Source organism: Abramis brama (assembly GCF_963993115.1).
Source record: "Abramis brama genome assembly, chromosome: 2".
NCBI lineage: Eukaryota > Metazoa > Chordata > Actinopteri > Cypriniformes > Leuciscidae > Abramis > Abramis brama.
In genome coordinates, this window is record NC_139964.1 from 54,354,920 (window position 1) to 54,372,381 (window position 17,462).

Here is a 17,462-nt window from a genome sequence, read left to right on the forward strand (position 1 = left end):
AATGCTACTCATAACCTTTAACTTTTTTCACGCCGTCCAATGCCATATAAGAGGGAGGAAAGTTTAGAAATGCTTGTTTAATTATTGCTTTAGTTTTGTTGGCAGTGCTGCATGTTCTAACTATGTGAAATAAAAACAGCAGTGTAGCGTTTTCACACTTTTATTTGTTAGAAAAAGAAGCTTATTACTGAAAAATCATTACTGTGGATACTGTAAAGGATACGGAATGTTAGTGTCACTACTTTCAGTTACTGTTACACCCCAATGTTTGACAGAAAGAACAGAGGAGGAAGACAGGAAATAAGGAGAATGTTCTGTGAAAAGGGAGTAAGAAAAAGAGTGCAAATATGAATGGACGAGTGTCCACTGGGGATGTTCAGGAACTAGCAGGTGTTTATCTGGCTTTTTGAGATAACTTGCTGCCTCTCTCCTGTGTGTTTGCGCTCATGCAGGGGTGTGTGTGATGTTTACTTAGGTAGGTTGTGTTTGGAGGATTGTTAGTTTGCCTGTGTGTTTGCTGTGAGTATATTTGTGTATGTGTTTTATGTTGCCTCTAGTCTCTGTTTTCATTTGAGACTAAATAATTTTGGCATTGAGAAGAGCCAGAGGGTGAAAACCTGCTACCCATAACTTACTAAAGCGCTTAAGAGAGAGAATCTCTGCAGTTCGTCTCGGCATCTGCATTCTTCTTCCTGTCTGCTTCTCTTACTTTCAAAATCCCTGTCTTAAAGGAACAGTTAACCCAAACATAAAAATTCAAACCCACATTATTTTCTTCTGTGAAAGAAAACTGTTACTGCTCTCGTCCAGTGTTGTAGTACTTGAGACCGGTCTTGAAAATGAGTCTAAGACCCTATTTACATGGTTTTCGTTTGAGATGCACCGATGTGAAAATTTTGGCCGATACCGATAATTCTTTATACTTGAAAGCCAATAACCGATATACTGGCCGATACATCTAAATCCAAGTTTTTATATAATTTTTGAGAGCCTGATTACAAAAACAAAAGTCTCACCATTTAAAAACCATGTTCCAAGCACACAATTGACCCTTCGCAGGGAGTTTGATTGTCAGGCGATCTGACCAATCATAATCCGCCATCCGCAGAATCCACCATTTTTGTCCGACAAAGTAGTCAGGAGAGTTAGTAGATTAACATTGGAGGATTTGAACTTGAAAAACGGAGTGTACTGACGTCTTTTCGCGGTTAAAACAACATTCCTTCTGATGTTCATTCATGTTTATTTGATGCTATAAATTAACTAGAAGGAAGAGATGGTCGGTTCGTGAGATGCTTTAACTGAGGCGTCACGACACCTTGAAGAGCCACAAAATGGTAGCCTATTAATTGTTTAAATTTCTTTAAAAATGACCAAATTTGAAAGTTGAGACTTTGTTTCAAATCAAAAGTAACCTGGTCTGTCCTGTATGTCAGCGTGTTGTCAGTGTCCTCTCTGCTCCGCGATGTATTTTTCACTGCGTGAGAACATGGTGAGGCGTGAGAGCGGCATGGCTTGTCGGACATTAACAGTAACCAAAGGGGGCGGGTCTTTGCGAACGGTCAATTATAATGATGTTCTCATTATAATTTTAAATAGCCTATATGACAGACATTTGTTACACTTAACTGTATTTTCCTTTTTTTCAATCATATTTCAAGCAATTCAAAACCGAACAGGGTCTGAACAGCATCTGAAGTGTCTCAGCTGAAGTAAATAATCCATTATTTATCGGCTTTAATATTTTAATTGGGCCGATAACAATGACATTAAAAATGAACATATATCGGCCGATACCAATATGGTGGCCGATATATTGTGCATCCTTTGTTTTCCGTCTTGTTTTGGACTCTATATTTACCTCTCCAAATGAACTGATTAACTAAAACGAAATGCGATTTCATGCTCAGGTCATCATATGGTTCATGTAAATCAGTGGATTGAACTTTTTTTGAACTGCTTGATTAACATCAGTCACCTGCAGTAATTCTCTAGAACTACAACACTGCTGACCTTTTTTGTGGTTTGTTACGTCTTGCACATACATGATCTGTTCTATAATATTATGTCGTGACACTGACCCGAAACTTGGCTTCATTAGCTGCAAAGGAAAGCATATTTACACTGTCTGAATTGTGACTTGTCTTGACTTGACCCTCTTTTGGTCTTGGTCTTGACTCCGATTGAATCAGGTCTCGACCTGGACTTAAATGAGCTGGTCTTGACTACAATGCAACATTAGGCAACATGATTCAACATTAGGCAAGGCAGTTTTATTTATATAGCACATGTCATACACTTTGGCAATTAAAAGTGCTTTACACAGTAAGGAATTAAAATAATCACAAAATAAAAGCAAGGAAAATTAAAGTGCCCCTATTCTGGATTTTTGAAAATGACCTTTCATGTAGTGTGTAACAGCTCTAAGGCCTCGTTTACAAGTGAAATGTAACCCAATTCCTATTTTTTGCTCATATGTGACACAGATCGGATGTGTTCTATGAACGTGTAAACAGGAAAAAAACGCATGCATTCGGATATTTCGAGATCGGTTTCAGGCCTCACTTATATGTGGAAATAAATCAGATATAAATCAGATATGTGCCAATGCGACTGTCGTTTACACTGCAGGTCTTGATGCATTGCCCATTTCTGATTTGTTGCCTATATCCGATTTTTTTGGACCGTCCGTTTACACGTTCTTTCAATTGTGACCCATATCCGATTCATGTGTTTACACTTGCCATACTATCTGAAACGTGCATGCTTAAAGGGTTAAATTATCTTGCACAGATGGACGAACGCAAAATATGATTGATGCTAGCTCTGCGATATATGCAAAGTTCGCCAAACATCACCATGATTATGAGGCGGAGGAGGACGAAAAGGGCCATCATTTCAGCCTGTGCATTTGCTTCAGTTATTGTGTGCGAGAGAGATCAGGACTGGTGGGAGCATATTGTGGCGGGCTTTAACAAGAAGCAGTGGGTCCGAAATTTTAGGATGAGCAAGCCAACCTTTGATATGTTGTGTCAACGTTTGTCCACATTCCTCTCCTACGACCAGTGGCGGAGCCAGGATTTTTTCATGGGGTGGCCAGGCAAGGGCCAGCAACCAGTCTGGGGTGGCACAGAAATCTTAATTTATCATACAAAATAATTTGACAATAATTGGACTGTTTTAGTGCATACACAACTGAATAAAGTTCATTTGTACTTAATTGTAATTGAGATAGTAGTGAATTAGGAATCATGGAATACTGAGTGAGTTTTATATTTTTTTTATTATTACCTACCACCTCATATTAAAATTAATTAAATAGTAATAAAAGGGCACACAATATAGCTAAAGTTCAACTTGCTCAGTTAGCTTGGTTCTGGTTCTCAAAATCTCCAATAGCTTGTTCTATTGCAGATAACAGATAACTACATATAACTACTGAAGTCCAAAGATTATTCAACCTTCAATGCGTTTTATATAATCAATGAACTCTTCAATCAATTCTGAGTTTGTCAAAACATTTTTTTAACTTTCTATATTAGTTGTCAAAATAAATAATTGCAACAGTTCTATCATACCTAAATTAAAAAGGAAAACACAAGTTCTCTTTTGAATCCCCATGTGCAAGAATGTGAACAAGGCAGAAGTCAACAGCACATAGACTAATGTAAAATGTTATATTTTTCATAATGTAATGTTGCCAGAATGTAAAATTAGTTATTTTATGGATTTAAAAATTATCCATTTTTGTTTGTCCTTTACAAATTAACGCAAAATGAATGCCTATCGTCTAGTACAAATGCACAGTGCTCATATGTATTTGGACATTAAAACATTACATAGGCTATCAATTTGTGCCTTATATTTTGATCTCACATAGCAGAATATTCAGACACATGTGACGCATATATAACAAATACATGCATGCAGTTTTGACAGCTTTAATCACCTTTTTGATTCTTACATGCAGTGGCGGAGCTAGGGGGTGGCCAGGGGTGGCCGTGGCCACCCTTGGTCTAAGCTTGGCCACCCCTTTGGCCACCCCTCTCACAACTGCTGTTTCTGTCCTTTTTTTATTGACAAAAATTGTGTTTTATAAAACGCTGAACCGTCTCTTTACGACCACAAAAAACGTGAGACTTTCAGACGCACACTCCAACTTCACCTCAGTGCCAGGCGCAAGTCAAACGAGTGCGGAAATGTGCAAGTGCCGAATGAGCTTCAGCAGAACATCAGACAGTGATATGCACATAGTAAATATAGAGTCAATCTTTCTCAACTGGTGAGTTGCAAGACCGTTTCGAGTAAGTCAAATAGTGTGCAGTCAACAGCAAATGTAATTCTCTTTTTTTCTGATGCTACTTTTATTTTAGAAAATGTGTGTGAAAGCTTGTGACACTTCTGTGAGATGCTGAGAAAAGCGCGTTATTCAGTTGGCTATCTTCGGTAAGATGAGATTTTGTCAGGCCAAATGTCAGTAAAACTAACTAACTTTTCTGTCATACGTCTGACAGCCGTTGAACTGTGCTTGCGGTACGCACATCACGCGCAAATGTGGTGTGCTGTAGTAGCCGTAGTTGTCGTCAATTAACTCATGTAAGCAGTGGCGGAGCCAGGATTTTTTCATAGGGGTGGCCAGGCAAGGGCCAGCAACCAGTCTGGGGTGGCACAGAAATCTTAATTTATCATACAAAATAATTTGACAATAATTGGACTGTTTTAGTGCATACACAACTGAATAAAGTTCATTTGTACTTAATTGTAATTGAGATAGTAGTGAATTAGGAATCATGGAATACTGAGTGAGTTTTATATTTTTTTTATTATTACCTACCACCTCATATTAAAATTAATTAAATAGTAATAAAAGGGCACACAATATAGCTAAAGTTCAACTTGCTCAGTTAGCTTGGTTCTGGTTCTCAAAATCTCCAATAGCTTGTTCTATTGCAGATAACAGATAACTACATATAACTACTGAAGTCCAAAGATTATTCAACTTTCAATGCGTTTTATATAATCAATGAACTCTTCAATCAATTCTGAGTTTGTCAAAAAATAATAATAACTTTCTATATTAGTTGTCAAAATAAATAATTGCAACAGTTCTATCATACCTAAATTAAAAAGGAAAACACAAGTTCTCTTTTGAATCCCCATGTGCAAGAATGTGAACAAGGCAGAAGTCAACAGCACATAGGCTAATGTAAAATGTTATATTTTTCATAATGTAATGTTGCCAGAATGTAAAATTAGTTATTTTATGGATTTAAAAATTATCCATTTTTGTTTGTCCTTTACAAATTAACGCAAAATGAATGCCTATCGTCTAGTACAAATGCACAGTGCTCATATGTATTTGGACATTAAAACATTACATAGGCTATCAATTTGTGCCTTATATTTTGATCTCACATAGCAGAATGTTCAGACACATGTGACGCATATATAACAAATACATGCATGCAGTTTTGACAGCTTTAATCGCCTTTTTGATTCTTACATGAGTTAATTGACGACAACTACGGCTACTACAGCACACCACATTTGCGCGTGATGTGCGTACCGCAAGCACAGTTCAACGGCTGTCAGACGTATGACAGAAAAGTTAGTTAGTTTTACTGACATTTGGCCTGACAACATCTCATCTTACCGAAGATAGCCAACTGAATAACGCGCTTTTCTCAGCATCTCACAGAAGTGTCACAAGCTTTCACACACATTTTCTAAAATAAAAGTAGCATCAGAAAAAAAGAGAATTACATTTGTTGTTGACTGCACACTATTTGACTTACTCGAAACGGTCTTGCAACTCACCAGTTGAGAAAGATTGACTCTATATTTACTATGTGCATATCACTGTCTGATGTTCTGCTGAAGCTCATTCGGCACTTGCACATTTCCGCACTCGTTTGACTTGCGCCTGGCACTGAGGTGAAGTTGGAGTGTGCGTCTGAAAGTCTCACGTTTTTTGTGGTCGTAAAGAGACGGTTCAGCGTTTTATAAAACACAATTTTTGTCAATAAAAAAAGGACAGAAACAGCAGTTGTGAGAGGGGTGGCCAAAGGGGTGGCCAAGCTTAGACCAAGGGCCCTGGCCACCCCCTAGCTCCGCCACTGCCTACGACGACGCAACGTTTCGTCGGACCATCCTTCCCTTTGCAGAACAGTTCCTCTCGTCATTAAACCGTGGAGACGTTGCCTAATGCCTCAGAAAATCTGAATATATTATGAGAAAAGTAAACAGTTTTTTTACCTTTAATGCACGTAAACCTGTTGTAGGTAAGTGTTGTAGTAAATAGCATAATAGGGGCACTTTAAAACAGTTATAAAAACAATTAAAAAAGATGTACAGTACAGTTATAAAATGAATTAAAAGAGTAAAAAGATGATATGTAGATAAACTTCTCATCTGGAAATACACCGGTGTATCATATTTTTCACAACTCCCAGTTTTACTCTGAGATTTTCCCATGGTGATTACACTGCCTGTGGTGTTCTTGCGGCACGCCTAAGAAATCGACGTATCCAATAAACAAGCTTTTTCCCTAAAATCGTACATGAGAAGCTCTAGGACTGACTCACGGGGTAACCTCGGGTTCACTGCCCCATCAGTCCGCACCCCAAAAGATTTGTCCGGAATGGAATCGATCCAGTCCGCACCCCACAGAACCTCGAGTTTAAGTACACGTCAAACTGAGGTCATCAGCATGATTTCATCTCTCAATTTCCCCAATTAAGTAATTTATGTTTGTCTCTTACCCAATTCGCAGTGGCATTTGAGTTCAGTTTAGAATCAAAAGGAGGATGCAAAAAGAGAACTGAATTCATAACAAATCAAAGCAGGGATCATTCAATACGCAAAAAAAGCATGAAGCATGAAAAAGCATCCCAGTTGGTCTTGACTGGCCTCCATACCGGTAAACCACTGATGGCTGATCTAAAAAAAAAAAAAAAAAAACTCCTGAGAAATGGTCATGAGTTTATTTAATTAAATTTGTTCATGGACAGACGAGGTAACAACTTGTGCAACAGCAGTTATTACCAGTCGAGTTAGTTTAAATAGTATAGCTTTATTGCACATCCCTTGTTAGGGAACTTTATTAATTGCCTGAATGTACAATTACGTTAAAGGTACACTGAGTAACTTTATGGCCCTTCAAACTTAAATCTGAAATAGAAAGCTTTTGCAACGTTACAAATGTTGTTACTGTCACTTTAGGTCAATTTAATAGCCTACATTTAATTTAAAGTATTAATTTCATTCAACAACCAAAAAAAAATAAAATAAATAAATACTGACTGAACACTGAACAGTAGTGCTTTCTATTTCAGATAAATGCTGTTGTTTTGAACTTTCTATTCAAAGAATCCTGAAAAAAAGTGTAGCCTACAACTGAAAATAATCAGAAATGTTTCTTGATTCTCACAAGTGCTCCTAAAAAGAAATGTAAGTGTAGAGCCCTGCAAGTTATGCATTACAATATGTTAATCACATAATGCATATGCATCTGATAGTTAGTCAAAACATACTTACAAAGCCAAAGATGCTCAGTGCTGCTGAGGCTCTTAAAAGAGCCTTTGGGCTGTAGCTCCTGTTGACACAGGGAAAAGAGAAATAGAATAAACATTATTTTTCATCAATGATTATTGGCTAATGACTAGCCTATATGTTATGAACATGATAATTCACAGATCTATAGGATGACTGCGAGATTGATCATTTACACAATCAGATGACAGTTTTACCAATAATTCTTGACAACCACTGGACTACATATGTACTCGTCACTGCCCTGAAGCGCGAAAATCAGACTTTTAAATTTCAACCGCCCGTTGGGCTCATTGTGTTGTCTCGTTCTTCATCGAACAAGGATACGTGAGTAACGTTAGCTATTGCGTTTTATTTACCTCAGCTAAACAAGATATGTAATTAATCAAACACAACCTACAACTTCATTTTCTAATGTGACTAATGTAGCCTCGCTTGCACTGTTTAGTTTTTCATTTCATTTGTCTGCTATTTAGTCTCATTCGTTTCTTCGCTCCTCTGGATTTGTGGATGTTTCCTGGACTGATTCCGTTTAACATTAACTTACCGAACTTTATCGTCCGGCTTATGTCTGCCATGTACAGTAGTGATGGGTCGTTCGCGAATGAGCCGGATCTTAGAGCCGGCTCTTGTAGGTGAACGACGGGAGCCGGCTCGCATATCTGAAGAGCCGGCTCTATTTTTAAAAATATAGCCTATAGAAATTAAATCATTATGTAGGCTAATAATGAAATATTGAATGATTTTAAATGCCTGGGTTATTTTGTTATTTTGTTTCGATATTAATTATATTTTAAAACAGCCAATCGTAGCCTACCACTCGTGGAATATGCATTTAAAAGAGAGACAGATTATGGTCCGATATGACTCAGAAATGACATCGGGCAATTGCAGCCCAAGATGTTCAGAAGAACGCAAGAGCTAAACTTCTACAAGCTCAATAATATCCACATTAAAAAGTAAAAAAAGAAGGTAAGAAAAATAGTCAGTCATAACTTTGCCCATTAATTAGATGTGCAAGGCAAGCAGGCTAGTTTTTGGGTTGTTATGGACAATTAAAAATGTGAATATTCACGTTGCACAGTTGTGTGGTGGACTTTCAGCGAGTTAAAACATATATTTTTTAAAGAGCCGTTTGTGAGTCAAAAAGAGCCGGCTCTTTTCAGTGAGCCGAGTCAAATGAGCCGGCTCACGAAAAAGAGCCGGAATGCCCATCACTAATGTACAGATCCGGTTTTGTTCATTAAATGTTCTGATCTTTGCTTTTTATGTTTTATTTATTATAGCCTACTTAAAATAACTATATTCATTTATTTAGTTTTTTTCTTTTTTCACAAATGTATGACTTTTGGAAGTGCAATTTGATTACCATATAACGTTATGCAGTTAGTTTTAATAAAGTTGAATTAACGTAACCTTCTGTAATTTTTACTCTTCGAAGTGTACACTTGCAGGTGTTGATTATAATTAGGCTAATTTACTGATAGCCCCATAAATAAAAATAAGGATAAACAATATTTAAAAAAACGATATAATTATCTAACATCTGACTACTTAAAAATTAACCTCAAAACATAAAATGCTAAATGGGGGATATCTATAGGCCTATCTAGCATAAAAACAAAAAATTGTCAGAACGTCATCTCTCAGTTGCTGAATGTCGCGCAACAACGTTGCTACAGTTGCGAGCACGTAGACAGCGACGTTGCCACAGAAGAAATGCAACGTAAATGTGTTTGCTGGGCAGCTGTCGTCTAGCGATAGCGATCATCCACTCTCTCTCAGCAGGGACGTCCGTTATCAGCGCGCACTCGACACGTGACATCACACAAACCTCAGTTTACATTCTGCCAGGTTGTTGTGCGGGCTTTGACCGCGAGCAACAATTTAAATTTTGTGAGGTGTAAGCAAAGTATATATATATATATATATATATATATATATATATATATATATATATGTATTATTTAAAATAAAATAAAAATAAAAATACATTTATATCACCACACTGTTTTATCTGGCATAAAAAAAATTATTGCCTGTATGGGAACCAGTTGTGAATTTTTGTATATATATATATATAAAAAACTATTCTAGACAGGGAAACTATAAAACATTATCATATGATATTTTAATATGCCTAAAACATATGCATATACACACCTTAAGAAATCTGTCTTCATTTACAGCAGCACTACTGCTTTTGCGTAAACAGTAAAGTACTGCAAATTAAAATTAAAAATACCCACAATGCAGTGCACATTACAGTAGTTAACCGTAGATAATATAAATGGTATTTTACTGGGCTTTTTTTTTGCGGTATGTAACTGTAAAATTACGGCAAAGTCTAACAGTGTGGCCCTCTGCCATATAGAAAATCTTAAATCTCCATGAAGACTCTTCTTCTCCATGAATTTTTCTTCCTCCTCTCTCTCAATCTTTCCCTGAGGTACTTGATAGACTAGGTTTTGACTCTCGTCTGACTGCAAGTCTTTAATTGCGTTTAGAGATTTGGAGCTGAGAGATCAAATATACTCATACTCTTTCTCATCATTTCCCCATCTGTCTTCTTTTCAAATGGTGTGATTGAAAGCTGTGTGTGTGAATGAGCTCTGTTTTGAACTTTCTGCTTGAATGAAATAGATTTTCCATTTGATCATGATCTGTGAGGCTGAGAGGTCTTGGCTTATAAAAGGTTGTAGTCTAACTGCTTTTATCTCCTGCTGCAGAGAACATTGAAACCCCAGAGTTCATTACTGGGACACGTTGCTCTTCCCTGGACCGATATTTGCCAATAGCATGACCAAGACTCTAGAAATGGATTCAACTTGTGTCATTATACCAATATCAATTGATGCATTTCACAAATAATCACCATCACAAACAAACAAAGTTTAATTATGGTTCTAACATGTCACCCACACACAGCTTTTCTTCCAAACTGAGAAATCTTTCAATCAAGTATGTTAAACAATAACTAATACTATTTTCTGTAGTGTATATTTTATTACAACAAAGACCTGTTTTGGATGTGTATCCAGAATTTAATTTCACCTGTAATATGAGCACACATCGGGTTATTAGAATGATTTAGCTGATATATCATTCTCACAAACCTGAAATTCTGGTTCTCAGTAACGGATATGACCGAAAATGACTTGCATTTCAGTGCTTGAGACTGTTAGCCTGTTAACTTGTGATTCATTGAAAAGAACGAGCAGTTAGAGTTTACTATCGTCTTCTCAGCAGGCTCACTTGCTGGCTATTGTGATTAATTACAGCAAGAACTATTCATTATCAAGGATCCTGGATGAGTCAGAAGCTCTGCAACCTTAAATGTGGACAGAATTTTTACTATAGAGATGTGTTCACAAGAGCAACATTAGGAGAGAAAATAAGTGTGAACATGGGGTTTGCAAGGCAATCTGCAGAAATGGAGAGAGAGAGACAAGAATGACAGGAAGCGAGTGATAAATGGAGAGAGCGAGAGGCAGTAGAGACGACAGCCGTTTGGGAACCGGCTAAATTGCTTTGTGTATTTCATGGCAGCTTTATCATCAAAGCTAATTACTAACAGCTCTCTAAAGCCCTCTATATTTATCCATCCATTGATCGTGTGCATGTGTGTGTAATTTTAAGAGTGTAGCATTAATTTTGCAAGGAAAGCTCATGCCTCCTTTTAAAATGATTTAGATTTTTTTGTAAAATGAAATATGTTACTGTTCTGTGGTAGACTTGGGGGTCCTCAAATATTTTTGTAAAGATTCTCAACCTTTTACTCAAGGCCCCCTATTGTCTAACACAATATTTAAAATTATTATATTGATAGATATTTCTGGGATTTCTGCTGTAAAGTTACAAAATAAAAAATAATTAATTACAAAAATGACCAATCAATATTTTAGATTTCCAGTTTAAATACTGATTTTATAATCTTTCATATTTTTATTATATTTTTATTGTACTTTTATTGATATTTTGAATTAGCTTTTATTTTAATATTTTTAGCCTTCATGTTAATTTTAGTTTATTTTTTTTATTAATTTTGTTGTGCTTTTGTCATTTTGTCATTGTGTATATATATATATATATATATATATATATATATATATATATATATCATTTTTTTACAATTTGAATATTTTAATTAGGGCTGTCAAAATTGCGCATTCATTTTGTGATAGTTGTTTTTTTTTAAAAGTTTAACGCATTAAATACATTTAACGCAGTTAACGTAGCATCCGTTTTTTTCTGTCATCCTTTGGCTGCGCTACTCTATATGATCACACTATCATTCCTTCAAGTGCTATTAAACCACTCAAGCACCATAAGATGCAAAAAAAAAAAGAACTCAAGTTTGTATTGGCGTGCTGTGAAGTTTCATTTTAATATATTAATAATAAGTTATTATTTTGTTATATACTTTTATGCTTTAATCAGTCAGCAAGATGGAGAATTTGGTGAATTCCTTGTTTACAATATATGAAACATATTTTATTAATAATACTTAATGAAACGAATGTGAACAAATACTATAATGAACACATTAAGTCTGATTCTGATTGACTCAGATTTTCAATGTGAATTTTCTAACACAGTGCATATGTGTTTTCAGGACGTCTAACAGCAGTGCGACTTTGTCCTCATGTGCGTCGATGGAGCCGTGTGTGTCAGATGAACATTTCCAGGCACACAGTCACGCTGAACACACCTTCAGACGCATGGAGGCCTACCTGAGGACCAGGAAACTCTGTGATGTCGTCCTTCTCGCCGGAGACCGCAGGATACCGGCGCACAGGTAACAAAAAACTGTACACATGATTCAAATGATTCATACAACCAAACCAAATGTTGAACCGAATGGCCTCAAACTAAACCGCACAAACTTTAGTAAGTCCAATGATAAGATTTTCTCCAGTGTTGGGCCTCTGACACAAGATCTGAGTGGATCCAGTTCATGCTGCTGAATCACAAATGCCCTGGAGAGGCTGGAAATGAGTGATGGTAGTTAAATTTTACTGCTGAACGTAGCAGCAGTGGCACATTTATAGCACATTTCATTGTCAGCAAGTATTGCAGTTTCTGAATTTGACAAATACAACTTTGGACTTTCAAAACTCTGATGGTATTATTTTGAGTATGGCTTCTGATAATGTGGAGTGTCTGTTATAGAGATGGAACAAGGTATGATTACAACATATGAAAACTAAAATTATACCTAAAATCACTATTTATGCCCAATTTAAACTACCTAACTAAATTGAAAACCAAAATACAAAATTAAAACAATCGACATTTTCAAAAGTCAAAGCAAGATCAGTTTAACAGGCAGTTGAAGAGTTGAGTAGATGTGTGTCTTCTCTGTTGTAAACTGCATTGTATTGCAAATATTACAGTACATGAAAATGAGGATGTAAATGTTGGCCGGAGGTTTGACCAATTCATAAAGGGTCTCTCTTGGACCAAAAACATAATTTAACTTTACATAATATCTTTTTTTGAGATCTTACAACAATTATATAATTTTAAGGGGAAAGGTTTAGTTTAAGGGTTCTTTTTTTGGGGACTGTTTTCATCTTCTTGGTTTGAAATCAACATTGAGAGGATGAGAGAATGACATTCATGTTTTAGAGATAGACTGCACTGAACACATACATCAGATCTTGATATTATTCATGAGACTTTGGACTTTGTCAAGTGAGATTCCCCTGTGATGCTGATAGGGAGAGACAGGTGTTCAAAAACCATTTATCATGCGAGGCCCTGTTTACACCTGGTATTAAGATGAGTTTTGGTCGATCGGATCACAAGTGGACGACGCTAAATACAGGTGTAAACAGACTCTAAAATATTTTGAGCTTGTCCACTTTTGAGCACTTCCAGAGGTAGTCAAAAATGCATTAAGACCGGATTGCGTTCGTTCGTAGTGTAAACGTTCATGTCACCCTCGAAGAAATCAGGGCAGAAGTGGTTGGAAGTGGATAAAAGAGACAGAATAAAACACCAGGTGAATGTGTCTCCCTTGTCTACTTGTGATCCAATCGACCAAAATGCATCTTAATACCAGATGCAAACAGGGCCTGAGTGTTTCTAGATTTATGGAGAGGTGGACTGGGGCTAGTTTGAGACGCAATCTCAGGCACAAACAGCATCTATTCTTACTGTGTGTGAGAAATAATAAATAAAGTATAATAATAAAGAAATAAAATGATCTGTGTGTGTATTTGTGTAATGTATTGTGAACATACAAAACATAGATTACAAAAGTTATATTACAAGATATATTTTTTTGCCTTTTGTTGCATTTGGGAATATTTTATACTGTTAACTGTTTTTAAAGTGAAATAAAATGGACTGATTCAGACACAGTTGTTGTATTTATAAATAAATTACCCATATAGATGGTCTGTCTCTATCATTTACTGTTAAATGCATGCTTTGCTATAGGGACTTGTGTGCGTCAGTTCCGATCCACACAGTTTTTGGAAAACACGCAAAACAAAATGTAGCCATTATATTGTCAAATTGAATAAATGGATTAATACTGTAGCTTTAAAATGTATTAATCACATGTGTTAACAAGTTAACTTTGACAGCCCTACTTCCAAATCATAGAAAGGGACAGAAAAATTCCTCTAATTGAAGAATCACCCTTAACCCCTTAACTGTCACCCCCCCTTTTTTCCGCATAGACATGAAAATCACTATCCAAACTTAAATGGTTGTAATTCAAGAATGCTTTGGAATATAGACATATGGTTGGTCTTGTTTTAAAGAAGACATTTGCCAGATTATTGTAGAAGTGAAATTATAACAGTGAAACAGAAAAAAAGTTATAGAAGTTTGAGTTTATGAAAATGTACAATGTAAAAATATAATTATTTATATTTTATATAAAATATATATATATTACAAAATATATTTTACTCTAAAACTGCAAGAAAATTAAAGCCAAAATTCTAAACAACTTGTGTTCAAAATTTTAGGTTGATATCTCAAAAACTGAGCTTTCAGTAAGATTTTATTTGGGCGCAGTACCAAACTTTTTCACTAGATGGACAGCCAGCTTCCTTACTGACCATATAAGGGCGTCTCCATTTTCATATATGTTTTGAGTGATCTGAACCATGTATTTCCATAATTTCATACAATTTATGAAGTAGCCTATACATCCTATTCAGAAATAGTCACATCACAAATCGAGAATCCATAATATTTTTCTTTATATTCAAAACATTTTCAGACCTTTTTTTCTCATAAAATTGAATTGGTGTTATCTTTTGAACTCTTGGCATGAAAACAAACTGAGGTTTCTACCAGTCTTTCATGATTTTTCATGTGTATTTCTATTTCAAAATAAAGGCCTAAACACGCCTAATATGAAATATTCTTGTTGCAAATTGATAAATTACTGCTCCTCTGTAATTTATTTTAAAAAACAGCCACCAAATATGAAAACTAGAGATTGTAAACTTTCAAATGATATATAGTTTGTCAATATTACTTTAGGTTTTTACTAAGATATTATTGTTCTAAACATATATGGGCAAGGTGGGACGGTGACACTTAAGGGGTTAAACAGCAGCACCTTGGCATTCCATCACTCTAATCTTCTCTAATCTGTTCATCCTATTTTCTCCTTTATTATTTTACCCTCTTCTTGTGTCGTTTCCACATGTTTGTTGATGGCATGGTTCTGCTGATTGCAAGGCTGCCTCAGGCAGCTGTAAGATTTTGCTGGTGGTTTATTTATAATGATGCACAAATGCACACTCATGCACTGTATAGTGAATAGCCTTTGTACTTTTTCTAACTAGAACGCCATCTGCAACCTAAAGTGCTTGCCTAAAATCTTGCTTTAGCACACTGAATCGGTTATCCAGTGACACTTTAATATGAGCAAAAACAGCAGAGAACCGCTAGATTATTGTGTGTAAAGTGAAAGGTTTTAAAGCAGTCTGCTCAGTTAGTTAGGCAAAAGTGGCAGCGGGCAAATGCTGAGTGTTACTCCTGCTGCTAAATGAGTCTCACAGGCTCTAATGTACTTTCACTCCTGAAGCCTCATTTGTGTTCCCTTTCTTTCTCTTTTATTCTCTCGTCTCATTACTTTTCTTTCATCATAATTCTTGCATGAGTATCCATCATTACCAGCGTCATGTGTTTCCATATCTCTGCGGTTGCATGTTGCTTAAAGTGGTGCAGGAGCAAGTTTTGAAGTGTGAGGTGCAACACCCTCTCAAGGCAATTATTTTACTTTTCGATGAATTCATATTATGGCTGCATGAAATATCGAAATATCGCAAATGTACTTATTGTGGTATGCATATTGCAATGGCTTGCGATAACTGCATGATATTAATACTCCAAAAGATTACAGAAAAGTCTAGGTTTTAGGTCGACGCAGACACTGGTTTACATTGACGTTAAAATGACACTTACTTTTTATGTAATGCTACAGTAAAACAAAATTATTCTCACAAAAAGAATGTGAAAATGTGTTGGTAATATAATTTTCAGTTTTTTGCATATCGAATATCACATTATTTAACGAGTTCTTCAATATTGCGCAGCCCTAATTCATATCAGTTCGTATGATCTCATACATACGTTTTCGTACAATCTGCATATGCCTCACTGAATATTAGTTTTATGTGTGGACCATCATGCTTACCTTTTTTCTGTATGTTTCCATACAAACTAAGATGTATAAATTTATATAAAATTGCCTACTTGTAAAGTAATTACATTTTCTCCTGAGATCAGGTTGTGGGCAGGGCCTTTTTGTGACATTACAACATGATGATGGCTTATTTCATTAATATTAATTGGAAAGGAAACTAGTAAAATAATGAATATTTCTAATGGTAATTAGAAATGACTGGAAAAAAATAACTAATAATAAACAGAGCAATTCCAAGAGGGTCCTCACACCATCGGTGCTCGAGCCCTAAAAATCCTCACAAAACTGAAATCGGGAACAAAATCCCTTTCCATTCCAAATTGAAAACGTTATTTTTAAATGCAGGTAATTTAGTAATAACATTGTAATCCATCCAATCATTTTTCAAAAATGTTTGATGGAATCAAATATTTTTCACAATAATCTTTCAGGATTACTTCACTTCACTTACAACTTTAAGGGATAGTTCACCCAAAAATGAAAATTAATCAACCAATAATTTCTCGCCCTCATGTCGTTCCAAACCCGTAAGATTTTCGTTCATCTTCGGAATAAATGAAGATCTTTTTTTTTAAGAAATCTGAGAGCTTTCTGTCCCTCCACTGAAAGTCTACTCAACTGCCACTTTGACGCTTCAAAAAGTTCATAAAGAGATAGTGAAACTAATCCAAATGAATTGAGCGGTTTAGTCTAAATTTTCTGAAGAGACCCGATCGCTTTATATGATGAACAGATTTAATTTAGTCTTTTATTCACAGATAAACATTGATCAGTGAACATAAACAGAATCTCAACTTGAACCTGCTTGACTCGCGAGAACAAACCTCACTGGTTCCGTTAGAAGCTCAAACATGATGCGTAACACACGAGAATGTATCTCATTGGTTCTCTCATGTCAAGCGGACATGCTTGAGCTTCTGTTTATCATAACTGATGTATGGGTTTATGAATGTTTATATGTGAAATAAAAGCCTATAGTAAATTCAGTCTGTTCCACATATAAAGCGATCGAGTCTCTTCAGAATATTTGGACTAAACCGCTCAATTTATATGGATTATGGATTTTATGATCTCTTTATGAACTTTTTTATGAAGCGTCAAAGTGGTAGCTGCATTGCTGTCAACGGAGTGACAGAAAGCTCTTAGATTTCACCAAAAAGATCTTCATTTGTTTTCCGAAGATGAACGAAAGTCTTACGGGGTTGGAATGACATTAAGGTGAGTAATTAAA

The 17,462-nt window shown here is 35.8% G+C and overlaps 1 protein-coding gene across 3 annotated transcripts in view; it reads left to right on the forward strand.

Annotated features, from left to right (window-relative positions):
- The window catches only part of klhl5 (kelch-like family member 5), a 74,151-nt gene that overhangs the window by 23,886 nt on the left and 32,803 nt on the right, over positions 1-17,462 (forward strand). For all 3 annotated transcript variants that reach the window (XM_084106719.1, XM_084106720.1, XM_084106718.1), the window contains one exon: positions 12,167-12,349. In XM_084106719.1, the coding sequence (XP_083962845.1) occupies positions 12,207-12,349 (143 nt within the window). In that variant the 5' untranslated portion in view covers positions 12,167-12,206. The remainder of the gene's footprint in view (positions 1-12,166; positions 12,350-17,462) is intronic.